The following is a 19,592-nucleotide window of genomic DNA, read 5'->3' as shown; positions in this document are numbered from 1 at the left end:
AAGCAAAAACGGATTTCCCACAGGACAAGGGATTCCGCCCCAAGACTGTAACACAGAGATCCTGCCTGACTTGCCAGCCTGCAGCCTGCCCTATGGAACTTAGATTTGAAAAAATACATGATTTCACTGATTTTTAAATTGTTCTTTACCTAACCAATGATATTGAAAAAAATGGTGTTAAATAAAACTACTCCAATTATTTTTCTCTTGGTTCTAGCTTCCCTTCTACTTATTAAAGGAGAGTCTCATATTAATAGAACCATTGGAAATTACTTAGATATTAAGCAGTGTGTGTTGAACCACTTATTACAAATGATTAAGTACTACTTGTTTTAATATTTTTTGGTAATAACTATATTTTCACTAATGGAATACTAATAATACAAGAGCATTATCTTATAAGTTTGTGTTGCTAGAAAACCAGCATTGTCTTTTTCTCTTCATAAATCAAAGCATTAGACGGACACCTGGGTGGCTCAGTAGGTTAAAAGTCTGACTTCTCAGGTCATGGTCTCAGGGTCCTGGGATCGGGCCCTGCTTTAGGCTCCCTGCTCAGCGGGAAGTCTCCTTCTCCCTCTCCTCCCTCTATCCCTTCTCCCTCACCCATGCTCTCTCATGCTCTCTCAAATAAATAAAATCTTAAAAATGTAAGAAAAAAAATGACATAAAATCAAAGCATTAGAAACACCTCAAATACCCCAAGCAACCAAGTATCTTGCAATGATAGCTGCTGGGTAAGTGAACACAAATTCAGAAACTTCTATTCTAGGTACATTTGAATCTTCAGATAAATTGAAAACTGTTATTCTCTCCAAATGGCCACAAAGCAAGCCTAACTTCTGAGTTGAATACAATAGTTACAATTATGCACAATGAAATGCCACTGTAACTTACTAGAGCCAGAAGCATGTTTTTTTAAAGCAAGAAAGGATCTTTCCCCACATGACACACAGGGATCGCTACCTCAGGAAGGCCCAGGCAACAATTTCATTGTTTTTTGTTGTTCTTGTTTTTTTTTTTTTTCAAGATTTTATTTATTTATTTTTCAGAGAGAACACAAGCAGGAGGAGCAGGAGAGGGAGAAGCAGGCTCCCCGCTGAGCAGGGAGTCTGATGTGGGGCTCGATCCCAGGACCCTGAGATCATGACCTGAGCCGAAGGCAGATGCTTAACCAACTGAGCCACCCAAGTGCCCCAATTTCATTGTTTTTCAAATTGAGATATAATTGACATATAACATTATATTAGTTTTAGGTGTACAACGTGACGATTCTGTATTTATTGAGAAATGATCACAAGTCTAGTTAACCTCCACCACCACACACAGTTACACATTTTTTTTAATCAACTGCATTTTAACCAGTATGTTTTGAAGCTCCTTAGGTGGTTCAGTTGACTTTAATGCAACCAAGTTTGCCAACTACTACACTAGAAAACTTGGCTTGCAGAGTAGTTCTCAAACTTTGGGGTTCTGAACCCCATGGCTGCCCCCCCATGCATGCCACACCCCTTTACCCAGAGTTTCTGATACAACATGGCTGGGTGGGGCCCGAGAATTTGCCTTTTCCCTAAATGCCCCGGTGGTGCAGATTTGTGTAAGGGGAACCATGCTTTGAGAACCACCGTCCTACAAAATTACCGTTATTGGAAAACCATCCATGACCCAGGGCTGTTATTTTGAATCTCCCCATGTTGGTATGACTCTGAGAAAGGACCAGGCAATGGCAGGGAGTGTAATTAAGACTTTGGAAGACAGAAGGTGGACAACCAAATCTAGAAGCAAGCATTCAGGTTGATGGAAGCTGGTACAGCACCTTCGTGATACAGTGGTCAGTCATCAGAGGTTACCTGGGTTCCAGCAAACATCTCCCGGTTGAAGCAGCAAGAGGTCCTGTTTCTTCTAAGGCAGTGTGTGGCCTTACTGAGCCAGTCACTTCATCCCTTTGAGTCTCACTTACTTTTCTTACCTGTAAAACGAGAGGGGACTCATTCGGTCTGGAATGTTCCATCTCATTCCAAATTCTGATCAATTCCGTGACATTTGATAAGAGAGACGATGGACTCTGTGGTTTGAGCACCGAAGACTTTGGCCATTTCAGCGCACAGGAGTTTGACGGCCTTCGGCATCACCATTAGTCTTCGCGCTGGCCTCTCACAGCGGGGGGAAAAAATCACCAAAGGGCCGGGAAACCCACCTCCTGTACAGTGCACCGAAAACTCTGCTCTCCAGAGGTCACTTGAAGTCAGACTAGAATTCAGTCACGTCTTTGAAGGTTGCTCTGTTTTCATCAGTTTCTTGATTCAAACAAAACCGAAAAAAACCATACCTCATGACCCATTCTGAGGCTGGAACCATTCCTAGAGGAAATTGAGAAAACAAGTTAACTTAGTGACTTACTCAAATCTCACCCAACTCCTGCCAGGCGTAGGGGTCAGCGTGTGTAGCCCTGCATCCAAAGGATAATGTGATTATATCGGTATTAATTTCAAGTCCTACCAAAACAATGCCGCTCCATTTTTTTAAGTGATTGGTGATGGCCATTGCCTTATTCACTTTGTTCCAGAAGGCTTTTTTACTTGAAATTGGTCCAGGAGCCAGGACGATCTACTCTAGAATTCTGACCTGAAAGCATGTCAGCAAAGAGGATCAAGAAGAAGGTCCCAGTTGGAATCTACCAGTGGTTCTCAACCAGGGGCAAGTTTGGCCCCACCGCCCCCCCCCCGGAACATGTGGTAATGTCTGGAGACATGTTTTTGGTTGTTACAAATGTGTGTGTGTGGTGGGGGGTTGGCGGAGGCCTTGCTTACCCACCTCTCTTAGGTAGAGGCCAGGAACCCGTGGCAAGGGATGGTCCAGGCCAAGATACCAGTAGTGCTGAGGTTGACAAACCCTGACATACATTCTCCTGGGGGAGCAAAAGAAAATGGCCAGAGGGACAAAAAGGAGGGAGCAGAGGGGATCTGTCCCTGGGGAGAGGCATCTGAGCCCAGGAAAAGCCCGGTCCTCACTAGCTCATCCAGCTTCCCTCCCCTTCCCTCAGCAACTACCCCCCGCTCCCGCCCGGCTTTTCTTCACCTCTGGCCTTCCCTGCCTGCATTCTGAAATGCCTCCATCAGGGACACCGAGATATTTCTTGGGGATAAAATTGGCTCTGAGGAAAATACATGATAAACAGAAGAAGCTAGTAAATGTAGGAAAAAATGCTTAACAGCAGAAGCGCGGCTGAAATGGCTATTAAAACAATAAAGCGTCTTAAAGCAGGTTTTTAACCAGAAGAGATGTGCTCGCACTTTTTAAACAGGTGCACTTTTGTTCTATTTACATTTAATGCTGAGTGTGAGTGCCTTGGTAGGCTCAAGATAGAAATGATTCTGATTTCAGATTTTTTTTTTTTGAACACCATCAAACATACACAAAGCTAAAGCAAGATACAGCCGAAAACGGGGTGGGGGAGAAAGTGTTGTGATCAGCTCTTTCTGACCACCCACCGCTACGGCGGGCCCTGGCCCCAAATAAATGATCGCATCCAATCAAAATACGTGGAAGCCAGCGGCATTCCTCAGATCGATTACACTGCCTAACTTGTGAGCATACAACCAAACAGCTTCAAATGACCAGAGTCGGAACCGTGTTCATGACTGCGCCGATGCAAACTGGGAAGGAATTAGTGACTCATCAAAAACCAGTCTTCTTGTCCCATCTGGTTTTTCTCACACGCTCTTTAATTCTTAGGACGTTGTCTGTGAATTTTGTCTTCACCGTGTTGCCCTTTGAAGGCTCTGAACGCAGTCAGTGGGGAAATGAACGCACCATTGCTGAGGACAGAGGTCTGTCCCCTCTTCAATACTAGGGGACTGCTCAGTAGCCCTGGTCCTAAACAGAGGATATTCTGGGGCTTAAAGAGATGTAGGGTTCGTTCCTTGGTCCCTCAAGTAAGTACATGTCAGTGGCACTTCCTGAGTTCATTCTAGAGCAAATATCTATCAAAATGTGCCTCCAAGGAATCATCCTGATGGTTTTAAAGAGTGACACAAATTCAGCTTTTGTCCTTAATTTTTTTCTGTGATTCATAGTCTTGGCTTCAATGTAAGAAGATACTGGATTTAATGCTCCCGCGTCTAGGGAAACTCAGAGGATTATATATCCTCGGACATGGTTGGTCAAGTGCTCACAGATCCATGACCCCTCCTCGGTGCTCGGAAGGGCAGTGTTCATCAGTGGACGTTCGGGACACTCTGTCCTTTCCTTGGACTGTGCCCCGGGGTCTCTAAAGACCACCGACGGCGTTGAGTGCAGCTGTGCCAAGGACTGGCAGTCACGCCGGGTCTCAAATGCATTTTCTAAAAGTGCCTCCCTTTTTCCTCCTTTATTTGTGACTACAGCCCTTCGGTGTCTCCTGTTAATTGACAAGGCATTTAGTAAGAACTGTGATGTCACAGGTCACTGGCACATAGTTGGGCTTGTCATATAGCCTGCTTTTGTTGCACCTGGCACAAAATCAGAGCCACGCTCATGGGATTCCTTAGCTGAGGCAAGCGCTGGGGATCCAGAACCATCTACCTCAGAAGAGAGAATGAGGGTCACCAAGCGTGCTGGTTTGCTCAGGACTGAGGGGCCTCCTGGGATGCAAGGCTTCCAGGGCGAAAACTGAGAAAGTTCCCAGTCAGCCAAAACAGGTGGTTCACCTGATAGGGAAGTAACAACCACCTTTGCCTCTTTGGAACCACAACCTTTAGTTAGTAGATATTCCCACTAAATCTAGAATAGATAGCATAGCCTATTAAAACTATCAAAACCCCTACTAAAGGAGACTTCAGCAATCATCTCCTCAGACTCAGAGTGGTGTAGACATTTTCCCAAGGTCACACAGACTGCTAGTGGCATATCAGGAACCAGACTGGATTGCCACACTCCCGATTCAGGACACTGTCCACTGCATGCCATCTTTCACTTTCCCAGTCTCTTTTTATCAGTCTTTTAAAATGTAAATGAAAAAATAAAATAAAATGTAAAAGGGCTTCTGCTGGTTTTTCTTTTGACCTTGGGACTCCGCCATTAGAACAGTGTGAACTGGGGAGGGGGGATGGCAAGGAGTGGGTGCGGGTGAGGACGGTGGCAGCCGAGGCCACAAACCGCATCATGGGGGTCTCCCGTGGCCAGACAGAAAGCAGCGAGAGGCCCAAGGCCGAGGACACGACATCCAAAGATGACTACTTTATTCCTAGGCTCCCTTCGGCATTCAAGAGGAAATGCTGGAGGACAATGTGTGCGCCATGGGTACCGAAACTCCACGTTTCACAACCCGCCCCTCTTCAAGGACAAGGTGGTGCCGCACATGGGCTCAGGCACGGGGATCTTCTGTAGGTTGGCCGCCAAGGCTGGAGCCCGCAAGATCACTGGGATCGAGTGTTCCAGTATCTCTGATTATGCGGCGAAGATCACCAAAGCCAACAAGTTAGAGCATGTGGTGACTGTCGTCAAGGGGAGGGGGAAGGAGGCAGAGCGTCTGGCCGAGAAGGTACCCATGAGCACCAGCAAGGGCACGGGCTGATGCCGCTCCTTCGGGCCAACGCTCAACACTGCGCTCAGTGCCCTTGGCAAGCGCCTGGCCCCTGACGGCCTCATCGTCCCAGACCAAGCCGCTCGGTACGTGACAGGCGTGAAGACCGGCGGTGCAAAGACAAGATCACGGCCGGGAGAACATATATGCTTCCGACGTGTCTTGCATCAAAGACGTGGCCGTCAAGGAGCCCCTGGGGGATGTGCTGGACCCCACGCAGCTGCTCACCAATGCCTGCCTCAAAAAGGAGGTGGGCGCCTGCACGGTCAAGGTGGAAGACTGGCCTTCACCTCCCCTCCTGCCTGCAAGATGCGGAATGGTGACGTGCACGCGCAGGTGGCCTCCTGCGTGCATCAAGTTCACCTGCTGCGAAAGGACGGGCTTCTCCACCAGCTCCGAGGCCCCCTGGACATGCACGGGAAGCGGGCCATGCTCTGCATGGAGGACCCCCTGGCAGCAAAGATGGGCGAAGAGATCTTTGGCACTGTTGGCACGGGGCCCACTGCCGAGAATCATCACAACCCGGCCTTCACGGGCCAGCTGTGTGAGCTGTCCCGCTCTACTGGCTACCGGGGCACCGGGTTCTCCCACCCTGGGCAGCCCTGCGTAAGCCCGGGGGCTCCCTCTTCATCTTCCGAAGGGGACTTAGGGACCCGGGCTGGGGAGAGCACAACATGACTGTGTTTTCTGTAACTGACATTCTCTTTTGGTTGCATTTACAGCAATGAATCCTCAGCTAGGAAAAAGAAGAAAAAGTATAAACTGCCCTTACTGTTTCTGTTGGGCACCACTTTTCGTTGGCTTTATGCTGGCTGGGAAGGAGACTCGAATCGGGTTGTTGTGAATGGCCTCAATTGATCACGGTCTCTGTTACTGTAGGCCATTCTTCCCCGTCACCTCTACAGCCACTGAAGTATTTTCAACACGCAATCATTTGTTGTCACCAAACACTGCCGGGGACAGAGACGGTCACATGCCAGGGCAACGTGGCCTTGGGTGAGGCGGTCGTGCTTGTGACTAGACCACACAGGCAAGCAGCTTAACATCTAGAAAATGTCATGAAAACCTTGCTTCATATCTACTTACATTCTTTCCGAGGGAAGATTTACGATGCCTGCTCTAAAAGGTGGAATTAATGTACAATCAGCTCCAAGCACTGTACGGAGATCTCACTCAATCCTCATCACCTCCCGATAGAGGCACTATTATCCCATTTCCCATCTATGCAAACTGAGGCATGAGAGGGGAGGCAACTCTCCCAAAGAGCTTTTGTGCTTGTTTTAACTGTGCTAAGTGGTGAAATCTGCTTCTGAGCATCATGTGCTTTGCCTTCAGAGGAGAAAACAGAGTTCAGAGACCACAGCGAAGAAGAGCAATTCCGAACGCAGCTCTGGAAAGCAAGGGCAGGGAGGCGGGGGAGGGGCGTGTACTGCGCTACAAGGAAATGCATCAGTAAGGTGAAGATTTGTAGTAAAAAGGAGGGATTCTGTTGACTTCTCCACACAACATACGTGAATGATACGGTGACATGCTTCAGCCCTCAGCTTCCATCTTCATTGGCCATCCTCACTCAAACCTGTCACGTACCGAATGCCTTATGCTGCCCTGCTTCAGTCGCTGCTGGCATACAGCCATCTGGTTCTGGAAAATTCTGTCACGAATAATCATCTATAATGGCAGTCCCTTCACAAAGCCCTTTCTGATCTCTCCAGCCCGATTCGCTCCTCTGGACCCCTCAATGTTTCCTCTTTCCCTTTGTCATTTAACCTGCACACCCAACTCTCCATTTTCTTTCTCCCTTCTAGCACATTCCATCATGTTGTGTCTTAAACTGTGATCGTCTCTGGCAGACTGTATTTCAGTTCCTTGTATTTTACTGGAACTTTTGAGACAAAACGCTGCCCCTCTCAGCACTGTCCACACTTTAAAGCTGAGCTTTAGCGGGAGGACAGAATTACAAGTTTACTTTGTCCCACAAGAATGACTTAAAGCATCACTAAACAGGTAGTTGCTTTACGGGCGCAGGAAAGTCTTCTTGGTGCTTCTGAAATCAACTTTAGCATGTAAGTGCGCTGTGCCATCTCCAATTTTACAGGCAACATCTAGAATTATTGACATGGCTATCTTACGTGGCACAGCTCTTACACCTTGGGACAAGGAGGCTGCTGGTCAGTCCCGAAAGAAATACGCTCACAATGGAGAAGAGCTGACTTCAGTTAACTTCTGGCTTCTCTGTACTTTTATATGCCAGGCTAGAATCATGAAGCAGCAAGCACGTTCAGGAACCCCGTCAAAACACAGCACTCCTCCAAACCACAGCACTCCGCAGTGAGGACACAAACTATAAGAGAAAGACGTAGCAGGATTTTATTGAAATGTTTTAGTACAGTGTTGGCTGATCTTACAATCCTATACTCTAAACCAATACAAGCACTGCGAACAATGCATTCCCGAATCTGGTGGACTTGTGGACAAAGGCAAGCTCTACCAGGAGCATCTGCAAGCTGATCAACACACTTTCAGCTGGAGGATGAGCAGCTCCGGTGTATGTGCATCTCTGTGGCTCCCCTTTCCAGCTACGCACACGTGAGTCGAGCCCCACGCAGCAGAGCTGGACCGAACCGGTACATCTGTGGTTGCACCTCATGTCTGCACGCAAGCAGCAAGGGCTGCGCCCGTTCTGGGATCGGGCCGCTCCTGAGGCCGCCTTCATCATCTTCCTTGAACTGAAACCGTCACACAGTTGAGGTCTACACTGCCACTGTGTATGGCCAAGTCTAGTCGAATCAGTTACTACAACAGAACTACTTGAAAACAAAAAGTGAGGCTAAAAGAGAGAAACAATCAGTTGTTAATTCAATAATGACAATGCAAATTTTTATCCGAGATTATTTTGAAACTAGCTCTCTACCTTAGACTCAATCTTAAGAGGAAAGGATTATGTTTAAATCAACTTTTTTCAGTCATGTCACCGTGTCTACGCTTGTATGCCGAGGCCGTCTCCCTGTGCACGTCTGCCACTACATTTGCATTGGTCTATGCACAGAAATCCCACGAAACAGATATCCCTCATTTATCAAAACCGAAAATCACACACATTTCAGTGGGCCTTTACATTATCAAGTCGACACTTCCTAGATAGTCAATCCATACTGCATAGCTGACTGAAGCAGGCCAGAAGACCACTGTTTTTCCCAAAAACCATTTTAAGGACCAGGAAAACACTGGTCTCTGCAATGACCCAATGATGCTTTTTAACTTCAACTTCTGCTGTGGTAAAGTTTGAAACCTTAAAGATCGCTGTTCAAGTCTGTCCTGCACAATTTAGATCAGACGACTTCCTCTCTTCAAGTTTTAAGATTCAGCAGAAGGAAGGGTCTGTTACTATTCCCAGGCTCTGTCTATGTAGGCAAATTCTCTTCTTTCGGGGCTCAAGAATTCAGTTGTGCACCAACACGAATATAGCAAAACTCACAGGGACTCAATGCTCGCCTTCCGCTGCAGGCGGGGAGGGACCCTCCTGAGGAGGGTGCTGTCAAGGGCCATGTGTGGATAAAGCAAGCTTTGCCTCCACAATCGCTCTTGGGCCACCATTTGAACATTATCTTCACGAAACAATGAACGCTTACTTATCTGTACTTTCTCTGTAGGCCTTGCTTACCCGCGTTTTTCATGGGACGGTTTTAGTTAAAATCATCAGTAGTCTAGTAGACTTGCTACTTCTGATTACAAAAGGCAAAAGAATTTTAAAACAAAGGAGGTAATGTTTAAATATGCATTTGGTGGTACTCACAAAAATTCACCTTTTTATCATGTCAAAAACAATGAACAGACTAGTAAATCTGAGGGGACTCAGAGGAGTCTTCGCTTTGGTGGAAACCCACAACATGAAATTATTGGAAAAAAGGCGAAGTAAAAGCTAGAGCTAACGAGAGGCCATGAAACAAGATGGCGGGACAGGAGGAGCCCAGGATGGCCAGGGCACGGCGTGAGTGGCCCCAGCGAGCCTGCAGGGTCTATCTATCTTGACACTTCCCCAATCATATCTATTGCTGAACATAATTTTGGAATTTTAGAACATGATATTTCAGGTAAGTGATATAGCTGTAACGTGTTTTTCGGAAGTGGCAATAAAAAATACTGATTGCCTCTGATATGTCTAATGTTTATCAGAAAGTAAATGTGTCAGTGGCCACCTGAGGCTGCATAAAATTTGGTCAAATCAAGCACAATAACCACAATGGTTTATCTGAATCCTGGTTCCTAATAAAAGAAAAAAATAAAACCAAATTCAGGGTATAATAAATTTTCTAAGGTTCACTCGGAAGTAAAAGGTTAATTCTGTATACAGGGTTTTACCCAAATGTCCATAGGCATTATCATTATTTACACAGAAGGCTTTAATCTGAAGTCACCTTTGGCAACCTTGAAACATATCAACTATGAACTTCCGCAGAATTACATACTTGAAAGTTGTGGCCTCAAAGTACTGGCGAAAACAAAGAAAAGGGTCACCTGTCCGAACAAGTCAGGATGACGAAACAGATCTCATTAACGACAGTTCACTTAAGCAGATCAAATAACCACCACCCTCCCCCCAAAACTGGAAATAAATGCTCTCGAGCTTGAGAAGGGGGAAATAATGCACCTTGGAGGATACAAAGATCGGATGCTTTTGCATTATTCTAGAATTGCTGAGTCCTAAACCTAAGAAGTCAGGCGAGAGTGCACGAGTGAGCAGCCAGGGCAGGCTGGCTCCACACCCCCGCCGGGGTCTAGAGCGGCACGTGGCTGAACAGGTAGGACACAGATTCGCCGTTGTGCGTTCTTCGGATCGCCTCTGCCAAGATCATCGAGATATCAATAACCTGAAGGCCAACAGAAAAGGGGAGAGGACAGTGGCACACCTCAATCATATTTAATGAAAAACCTTAGAAGCCAGAGAGCCCAGAAACAATTTCACCAGCACGCAGCCACGTGCAATCACCAAAACCTCCCACACCCGCTTCTATCTTCATATTACAAACACGCGTGGGTTCAGGGAAGCGAGACTTTGAGTGCAGATACTCAAAGGCTTTTCAGAATCCCCGTTAACCAGAGAGATCCTTTTCTTGGGTTGTCTCTTGTTTAATTTTACTCAATCATGACATGCAAGGTTTTCTTCTCTCTTGGTTTCCAAAAATGCAGTGACTGCGTCACTTAAGCACGGCTGCGATCCCCTCACTCAGGGGTCGGCAAACTAGCTTTTCGGTGAAGGGCCCAGTAGGAAGTATTTTCAGCTTTGTGGGCCAGACTCAACTCAGTCACTGTAGCGTGAGGACAGCCACAGACAATATGTCAATGAATGAGTGTGGCCGTGATCCAACAAAACTTTATGCACAAAACCAGACCACCTGGGCCGGACTGGGCCTGGGGGCCGCCGTTTGCGGGCTCTCAACTACTGTCAGGCAGGTAGGAAAACCTAAGGCAAAGCGATTCTGACCATTTTCAAATGTTTCCCCTTCGTGCCAAATGAACCTCGCTGCTGCTGGGTGGATTCGAAATCGTGAAGCAGGTCACCTGGCTCCGCCTCCGTGCTCTAACGGTGAGAACGGAGGCGCTTCGCGATGAAATGACTTGCCCAGGTTCCCCGCGACACACAGCCCACACGGGGACTCCGCTCCCGTCCACACAGTTCAGGACGGTTGGTATAATGGGATTACCACCAAATCTCTAGCGGCCTCCCAAGTCAGGCAAGGGCAGGAAGGGACAAAGCCTGAAAAGCCTTACTTAGCACTGCCTGTAGTGTTTTTTTCCATTTTTAAAAATTGTGGTAAAATATATATAATGTAAAAACTGCCATTTAAAGCACACAATTCAGTGGCATTAACTGCATTCTCAGTGCTGTGGAGCCATTGCTGCTGCCCATTTCCAAAACGTTTTCATCAGCCCAGACAGCGGCTCTGTCCGCGTCAGGCACCAGCTGCCCATCCCCGCCCCCAGCCCTTGGCGACCACCACTCTCATTTCTGTCTCTCAACTGGACTACTCCGGGCCCCTCAGACAAGTGGAATCACACAATGTCTGTCCTTCCGTGTCTGGCTGCTTTCGCTCAGCATCGTGTTCCCAAGTTCATCCATGTTGTCGCGTATGTCAGAATAGCCTTCCTATGGAAGGTGAACAACAGTCCACCGCGTGGACCGCGCTGGCCGTCTACTGCCCTGTGGGCGGACATTTGGCTGTTTCCACCTTTTGGCTACTGCGAATAGCCCTGCCACGGACACGCGTGTGCAAGGTTTTGTTTGCACACCTGTTTCCAAGTGTGGGGGTACAGAGCCAAGGCAGACTTGCCTGGCCTACTATTCCTAACTCTGACCTCCGCCAGCCCCAGCCGTTCTCAGACCGAGCGTGACTCGCACCCTTCATTATGAGAAGCCACAGGCCCTGCCAGCTCGCCCTTGGCAAGTCACACACAGAAGACTCAGGGCTATTTTTGGGGACTGGAGCGAGGTTTCTCGCTGCTTGGTTCGGCCTGCTGTGCAGAAGTACCTGAATCTTGGGACAGTGTCTCATTTTGTCCTCTTGCGGAATGGTGTTTGTGACAACAACAGCCTCAAAGGCGGCATTATTTATTCTGGAAATAGCTGGCCCAGAGAAGATCCCGTGTGTAAGGATAGCATAAACTTTGGTGGCTCCGGCGGAGAGCAGCCTGTAGAATAGAAAATAAAAAAATGAAGTGTACGCAAATATCCCCGAAACATTCTCCGATATCCCCAAAACATTCTCCCCTTTGGGTGAATTAAAAAGCAGTGTGTTCCATAAAGAAAAACAGAAAACCAATTTCTCTCACGTTTATTAACCTAAAAAAGAATCTTTTATGGTATGTATTGGCAAAACCCTATATATTCCATTAAATCAGGGATTATCAACCTTGGCCTTGGGCCAACAGAATTCTTTGCTGAGCAGCACCCCTGGCTTCTCCACTAGCAACGCCCTTTCCCTCCCTCACTTGTGACAACCCAAAATGTCTCCAGACACTGTCAAATGTCTCCCAGGAAACAAAACGGCCCTTGGCGGAGAACCACGGGGTTAAACTAATAAAGCCAGACTACCACCATTTTGAGCTATACTCAGAATAGAAGAATTGCTGACGCAGTTTGCATTTTTTGTTTCATACTGTCTTTGAAACCCGGTGTGCACGGTCTGTCCTCAGCACGTCTCAAGTCAGGCCGCTGGGTGGCGGCTCCCATTCCACTCCCACTCCCAACAGCCCAGCTCGCAATCCTTTGGAAGCCAGTGGCTGCGGAGGCTCAAGGGAAGGCTGAACAGAAGGAAGAAAGGTCCAAAGGGGCCCACAAGATGGTCTCTTTCCTTCTGTGCTCAGTTTAAGGGGGGCACCTTCTCTGACCCTTTAAGTACACCAAAAGCTCTTCCCTGAAAATGAGACCCAGGCCATGAAGGCCCACGGGGTTTTTTCTACCCGGAAAAAAAGAAACAGGCCTAGACCATCCTTTGGTCTGAAAGGCCTACCACCAAGCAATCGGCGATAATTAGGAAAAACAGGCCCAATTTTTAAAAGCTGACATTTCTCCTTTCTTAATGAGATGCCCTCACACTTGCCCAAACCGTCCCTCATACCTGTCCGCGGCATGGCAGATGGTGCCACACGTGTCAGCCATGTCGTCCACGAGGATAGCCACACGGTCCTTCACGTCGCCCACCAGGACCATCCGGTCCACTTCGTTTGCTTTCTTCCGCTCTTTGTGAATCAAGGCGAACTCCACATTCAGCCTGTCTGCAATTGATGTGACCCTGCTCAAAGACACAGATCGGCATGTAACATCCTATCGATAGGAAAAGCTCTCATCGCTCACAGCTGTATTTAAGGAAGGCAGTTAACCAATCACACTCAAGATAACGAGGTCATCGGCTCTCACTCATAAAGCCGGGCCTGGCCTGGGCTGCACAGTAAGCAAGCCACGGGACGGACGCGCTACCAACATGGCCCTGCGTTTGTGGCACCGTGTGATGAATGTCAGATGCCCAGACCACTGGATAAAACCACGGAATGCGAAATCGATACACCATCTGTTAGTGTTTGTGTGGACTTTTCAAGAATCACGGGCACGTGTTGAATCACCATATTGTCTGCCTGAAACTAATATTACACTGCATGTTCACTAACTGGAATTTAAATAAAAACTTAAAAAAAAAAAGGAGCATAAGGAAATAGCCATATGCTTAACAGCATGAAAATACAGTATATATAAAAATCAATAAGAAAAAAATCACAGACACAATTTAAATCAAGTTATGTGGAACTTGCAACTCGCTCAGTTTGTGGCGCAACTGGGACAAAAGTCCCGGCTCACAAATCCATGTAACACGGCAGCATAGTAAAATGGGCCTCACTGCACCGGAGGCCTTGTAAACTTGAGGGACTTGTAACGGTGGGGACTTGTAACCAGAGGGACTTGTAAACCGTGAGTTTCTCTACCCATCCACAGCAAATGCTCAAAAGCCACCCCCCCAGAAAAGGCTGGGCTGGCAACAGAAAGAGAAGGTGGCAGGCCAGACTTATCAGTGAGCCCTGGGCATCTGGCTACAGCTCTTCTTTTCCATGTAACATGAGACTTAATATATATTCCTAACAAAGGATGCTGAGACAATGTATCACACAAGTCTTAGGCAGAAGAAGGTAGAACAAAATACATAGTTTCATTTCCATTTCTTCTAAACATGTGTTTATATTCTTTCCAGAAGAAAAACAATAGAAGTTAAAACTGAATTAGTGTCACCAACTTCCCACACTACTTTCCTGTTCATACTGACAGCGTCAAGAGTCCTAGGTGTGCTTTCTTCTAAGGGTTACTTTTCCTTAAGCTGTCAACCCAAATGAGCTTCAAAGACTACTTGAGAGTGACCTCTTGTGGCAATAGTAAGTTTTGCCTGCAACAGGTCAAGCTCCAAAGCTTTTATTTAAGGCAGTGTGTTCCAATTGGTCAGATACCTATTTTCTTTGATGAAATGACCTTTTTGCACGGAGCAAAGACGCCATTGGTCATGTCAACTGCTTGTACCACGTGTCACCTGTGCGGTGGTTCTGTCGTTTAGGGAACAGCTTACTCCAGAATAGGAAGAAGATAATGATGTGTGCCAGAAACTTTGGGGAAAAGGAAAGGAGGTGACAATAAAATCCCAAATACACACTCCTAAAAAGCTTGACTTTGCTGCCAGAGGGAGCAGGGGTGGTTGAGTGCGACAGCTTTGAAAGGGATCTGAAAAAAAGTAGCGTCTCAGCGCTGGCCATTAACTCTGGTTAGTTGATTCTGCATTTTTAAAATCAAGGGTTGGGCCACCTGGGTGGCCTAGTGGGTTAAGCATCTGACTCTTGGTTTCCGGTTGGTTCAGGTCATGATCTCAGGGTCCTGCTCAGTGGGGAGTCTGCTTGGGATTCTCTTCTCTCCATCCTCCTCTGCCCCTTCCCTCCTCCCCTCCCTCCCTCTAAATAACAAATAAATCTTTAAAGAAAAAAAAAAAGCGAGGGTTGGCAAGTAGATGGGGGAATTTGGTATATACAATGGTGTTTCAAATCAAGAGGGAAAAGATGGATTATTTAATAGTTTTGGAACAACTAGATAGCTGGGGGGAGAAAGACCTGGATTCTTCACTCTTTATTCCAAAACAATTATCATATGGAAGAAAAATTGGAACATTAAAAGGAAAAAGGCAATTTGTCTTGAAATATATGAAATCATGGGAGAAGAAAAATTGAGAGATGGGTGAATCCTTCCTAAACCCAAAAGCCCGAACATGAAGAGATAAATGACGACAGAAGAAATGTTCTCAAAGTCCTGCAGAGAATAAAAATACACAAAGAGAAGAAATGAAAACCTTGGGGAACCATCTGCCCTACACCCACACCCACACGAAACAAAGGTGTGACCTGCCAGCACAGAACTCCTAACAATCCAAAGGAAAAGGCTTCCAGCCAATATGACAACAGGCAAAGGCATGACCAGGCCCCCATGGAAAAGAAACAGGCCGGAGAGGGTGCCGGACCTTGTCCACAGCAACCAGAATGAACAGGAAAAGACACCGTGTCATCTCTATCTGGTTTATAAAGTAAAAATGTCTGCTCAAATGCTGTGGCAGCAGGCCTGGGTAGAAAAAGTCACCAGCATTCATACTTGGGATTGTCAACTGGTCTATCTTTTCCGAAAGACCCAAGTTTGTCCCCTGTCCATCCAAACCAACGTGACTCCCGCCCTAGGACTTGGCAACTGCCCTTCTAGGCATGGATCCTCTTTGGAAATGCACAGAAAACACCGTCAGTCCAGTGCTGCGGGACCATGAGCGCACACCACAGGAGCTCTGAGCGAGGGATGGGGGACCTCGTTAAAGGAATCGGGCCGCACGCATACAATGGAATTATCACTCGGCTGTAGAGAGCGCTAAAGCAGATCTGCGCAGCTGTGGACTCGCTGCTAAGATGGAACGTGGACGTGTCTTCAAAAGCACAGTGACGAGGTGTGCGCGGCAGATTACCGTGTGCGCGAACTAAAAAGGGAGACACGTCTGAAGGACGTAATTCAGACACTCGGAAGAACGGACGTCAATAAAGAGGGAAATGGGGGACATGACCCAATTTGAAGTTCTGCGAACAGGATGTGCATTTTTAGACTGTAACTAAAAAACAGGGTTGGGATAGAAGAAGAAAAGGCCACACGAGTTTGTGTAATCTATTACTCTTTTGGCTTATTAGCTGCCAAAGTACTTTTTCCTGGTTAAAAACAAAGGACCACGTTATTGCATGACCCATCCACATGAAATGTCCGTCTGGAGAGACAGGAAGGAGGTTAGTGGCGGGGGGAGGGGGGGACGGGGGGGGATGGAAAGCGCCTGGCTAGCCGGCACAGGTTTGTTTTGGGGTGATGAAATGTTCGGGAACTAGACAGTGGTGCTGGAGACACAGCTCCATGAATACGCTGAAACCCACTGAGCCGTGCAGTAAAACTCTTACTGAAAACAAGAGCTCACGTACCTCCGGCCTGCTTGTTCACCTCTAACCTTCTATCGGGCCAGTGGCTTTACCATATCTGAATGCAGATTCCACTGTGTGACTTACTGAAGTCTCCAAGTAAACGACAAGCATTTCCAATAGACAATGGACAGACAACACTCCGTGTACTCTGACCTGGAGGCCCAGGGTGAGGGCTATGCCGCTGCCCCGCTGGGGTCTCTGCAACACTGATGTATTTGTGTCTCCTTCCTGTCACCGGCCACTTCCTGCTGCTGTCAGAGGCGTGGCCCACCTGTTTCCCCCTCCCCTGTGCGGGGAACCACGCTGCCAAGACGGCAGCTTAGTGCTCAGCGCTCATCAGGGCTCTTGTAAGAATCAGGACCTCCGCTTCCCTGCATGGGCTTAACGACAGCTTTCTGGGATGCTTCTGAGCTTTTAAGTTTGATTCTAAAAGCCCCTTAGCCAGGCTCCAAGTGGAGAAGGGAGCCAAATGAGGCAGTTCCATTTTAAAGANACCTGTTTCCCCCTCCCCTGTGCGGGGAACCACGCTGCCAAGACGGCAGCTCAGTGCTCAGCGCTCATCAGGGCTCTTGTAAGAATCAGGACCTCCGCTTCCCTGCGTGGGCTTAACGACAGCTTTCTGGGCTACTTCTGAGCTTTTAAGCTTGATTCAAAGCCCCTTAGCCAGGCTCCAAGTGGAGAAGGGAGCCAAATGAGGCAGTTCCATTTTAAAGACGTCTGAGGCTCAACGGTCCCCAGACACTCTTACGGCACATTTATTAGCTTCTTTGCTTTTGCACTGGACTAACTGACAGAGGTCTCTTGTCCCTCTCCCTTCCTGATGGAGACCCCTACACCTGGGCACTAAAGCTCCATGCCACTCTGTCTTCCTTTCCCAGGCAGCTGCTGCCCACGTCCACAAGGTCACGCGGAGTCCGCAAACCTCAGGCCCGTATGGAATCAGACTTCTGTCATCCTCGCCCTGCCTTCTGAACTCTCTGTACTGATTGCTCCTTCATTCCCGAAGTCTGCAAAGCCCTCTAGATTTGCCGTTCATCACCGTTTTCTTATGCTAGTCAGTGTGCTTGCATTCTGCTGCTTTTAGTACCATGTCCGTTTCTGTCCAACTCAGTAATTTTACAGTCCAGTAACCGTTCTGTCACCCCACAGTGCTGGCTGCCCGCCGCAGTGCTCTCTGCAGATGCAGGCTCTGGATGGGCTGTGGCCTCTCGGTGCTCTAACTGGGATCATCAGGCATGAGGCTGTCTTCAGTGGGGAGGGCCTACTGAGCAGCTGGGCTTGTGGAATTCTCCCACTGCAGTAGCTTTTAAGCTTGGGGCCAATTTTTGTGTAAATTTTCTTAGCGTAGAGACGCCTGCACCCTGTGGGGACGCACAGTTCGCCGTGTATCTGCACGTGGCACAGGCTCTCGGTTTGATTTCTCACGAGTGGCGGCTTTGTCCCCCCATCTAAAGGCCCGAGTAAAGACTGGTTTTGCCCCTGTGCTGCTGGGAAGAGGTCTGACTTTCACCTCCCTTCTTTCTGGAGACTTCTACATGGGCCTCTCCCTAAATCTCACACCTGACCCCCAGGCCACCGAAGCACGGTTTTCGGCTCTTCCGTATTTCTCGACCCTGGATATTCCCCTTTTTCTTGGTGCTCTATGGACACAGATTTCTTTTTTCAAACTCTGTTCTATCCGGGCTTCCACTGTCAGGTATAAGTAGTAGGAAGGACTAGCTTAGTCAATTGTGTTGTTAATTAAAAGCCTTATTTTCCAATTAGGTTCATTGCTCTTATAATCAGAAAAAAGTTAACTTAAAAAACACCTCGAGTAAAACATACGCACTGCAAACAAATACGTATCCGTGCTTCTTGCATGAACGATGAAATGTTAACAAAGAGGGCAGCTCTCTGCAGGTGAAGACTGTAGTCCCCTGACTTGTCCATTTACAAATAGAGCATTAATTTAAAACACGCTTCCTTATTTAACACATTAAAAAAAAAAAAAAGAAAAGAAAAGAAAAACCCCAACGCATTGTGGCTACCTTTTGGCTCCCCCCGCGTCAGGTGAAACAATGATACAGTTCCTCCACTCGGCAATGTTCTCTCGGATCCACTGCAGCACTGCGGGTTCCGCGTACAAATTGTCCACCGGGATGTCGAAGAATCCCTGAGGGGAGAAGCCACTGTCACACTGCAGAGGGTTTGTTTTTTTTTTCTTCAAAATAACCTCTTTCATTAAGTAAAATTTGAATTTTCCATTCAAAAGAAGCCTTTTCAACAGACTCCCTTTTCTTGATTTTAACAGAATTAAATCAAAAGACAGATATGTTCCAGGAGCCTGTGTCAGTCCAATCCATTATCTTTTGGAGACATATTCTATTCTGTTAGGATTGCCTCTATTCTAAAGAATAGGAGAATGGCTTTGCAGGGGAGTGGGGGAAAAGAGGTCTGTCGGGTCTTAAGAACCTTATTATAAGCCAAATGCTTCTTCTCATTCATTGTATCACAGAGTAGGCACAGTATAATTTGGCCTGTTTTACAGATGAAGGAACAAAGTTATGAGGAACTTAAAAAAACATGTATTACAACCCTGCCATTCAAATTATTTTCAAGAAACTGAGATGGAATTATAAAGTTTACTACCAAGAAGCCACTGCCACTCCTCCAAAACTGTTCAGAGGCAAGCTGGTGGCAGACAGCAGTAACAGCTACCAAACCATATTTCCAAGTCCAGTAAAGACGAAAATCCAAGCCAGCAACCACATACAAATTCAAACACGAGTCACGTTACCCACTTTGAAAACAATTTAACTTAACAGAGTTAGGATTTAACCGCTTGCATTAAGCCCCCGATCACAACCAAGGGCAAGAAAGAAAATGCTGGAACCTGGATCTGAGAGGCATGCAGGTCCATGGTGATGATGTGATCGGCCCCGGCGACCGAGAGCATATTGGCCACAAGTTTCGCGGAAATCGGAGCACGACTCTAAAAAATAAAGACATAGATTTTATAACAGGAAGAGAG

At 47.2% G+C, this 19,592-nt stretch overlaps 2 protein-coding genes and 1 pseudogene across 2 annotated transcripts in view; 1 reads left to right on the top strand and 2 right to left on the bottom strand.

Annotated features, from left to right (window-relative positions):
- The window catches only part of TLR7 (toll like receptor 7), a 35,466-nt gene extending 30,117 nt beyond the window's left edge, over positions 1-5,349 (bottom strand). The window contains exons 1-2 of the mRNA XM_034650004.1: positions 2,195-5,349; positions 1,848-1,966 (exon numbers count right to left, since the gene is read on the bottom strand). The gene's annotated coding sequence lies outside the window, so the exon portion shown is untranslated. The remainder of the gene's footprint in view (positions 1-1,847; positions 1,967-2,194) is intronic.
- LOC100469658 lies at positions 2,728-8,307 on the top strand (annotated as a pseudogene).
- PRPS2 (phosphoribosyl pyrophosphate synthetase 2) overlaps positions 7,905-19,592 on the bottom strand; it is a 30,230-nt gene continuing 18,542 nt past the window's right edge. Inside the window, exons 3-7 of the mRNA XM_019795045.2 lie at positions 19,455-19,553; positions 18,610-18,734; positions 13,177-13,350; positions 12,088-12,247; positions 7,905-10,428 (exon numbers count right to left, since the gene is read on the bottom strand). Coding sequence (XP_019650604.2) covers positions 10,336-10,428; positions 12,088-12,247; positions 13,177-13,350; positions 18,610-18,734; positions 19,455-19,553 — 651 coding nt within the window. The 3' untranslated portion in view covers positions 7,905-10,335. The remainder of the gene's footprint in view (positions 10,429-12,087; positions 12,248-13,176; positions 13,351-18,609; positions 18,735-19,454; positions 19,554-19,592) is intronic.

This window comes from Ailuropoda melanoleuca, chromosome X, assembly GCF_002007445.2.
Source record: "Ailuropoda melanoleuca isolate Jingjing chromosome X, ASM200744v2, whole genome shotgun sequence".
In the NCBI taxonomy this organism is placed as follows: Eukaryota; Metazoa; Chordata; class Mammalia; order Carnivora; family Ursidae; genus Ailuropoda; species Ailuropoda melanoleuca.
The sequence above is the reverse complement of the archived record's forward strand: the minus strand, read 5'-3'. Positions and strand labels throughout refer to the sequence as shown.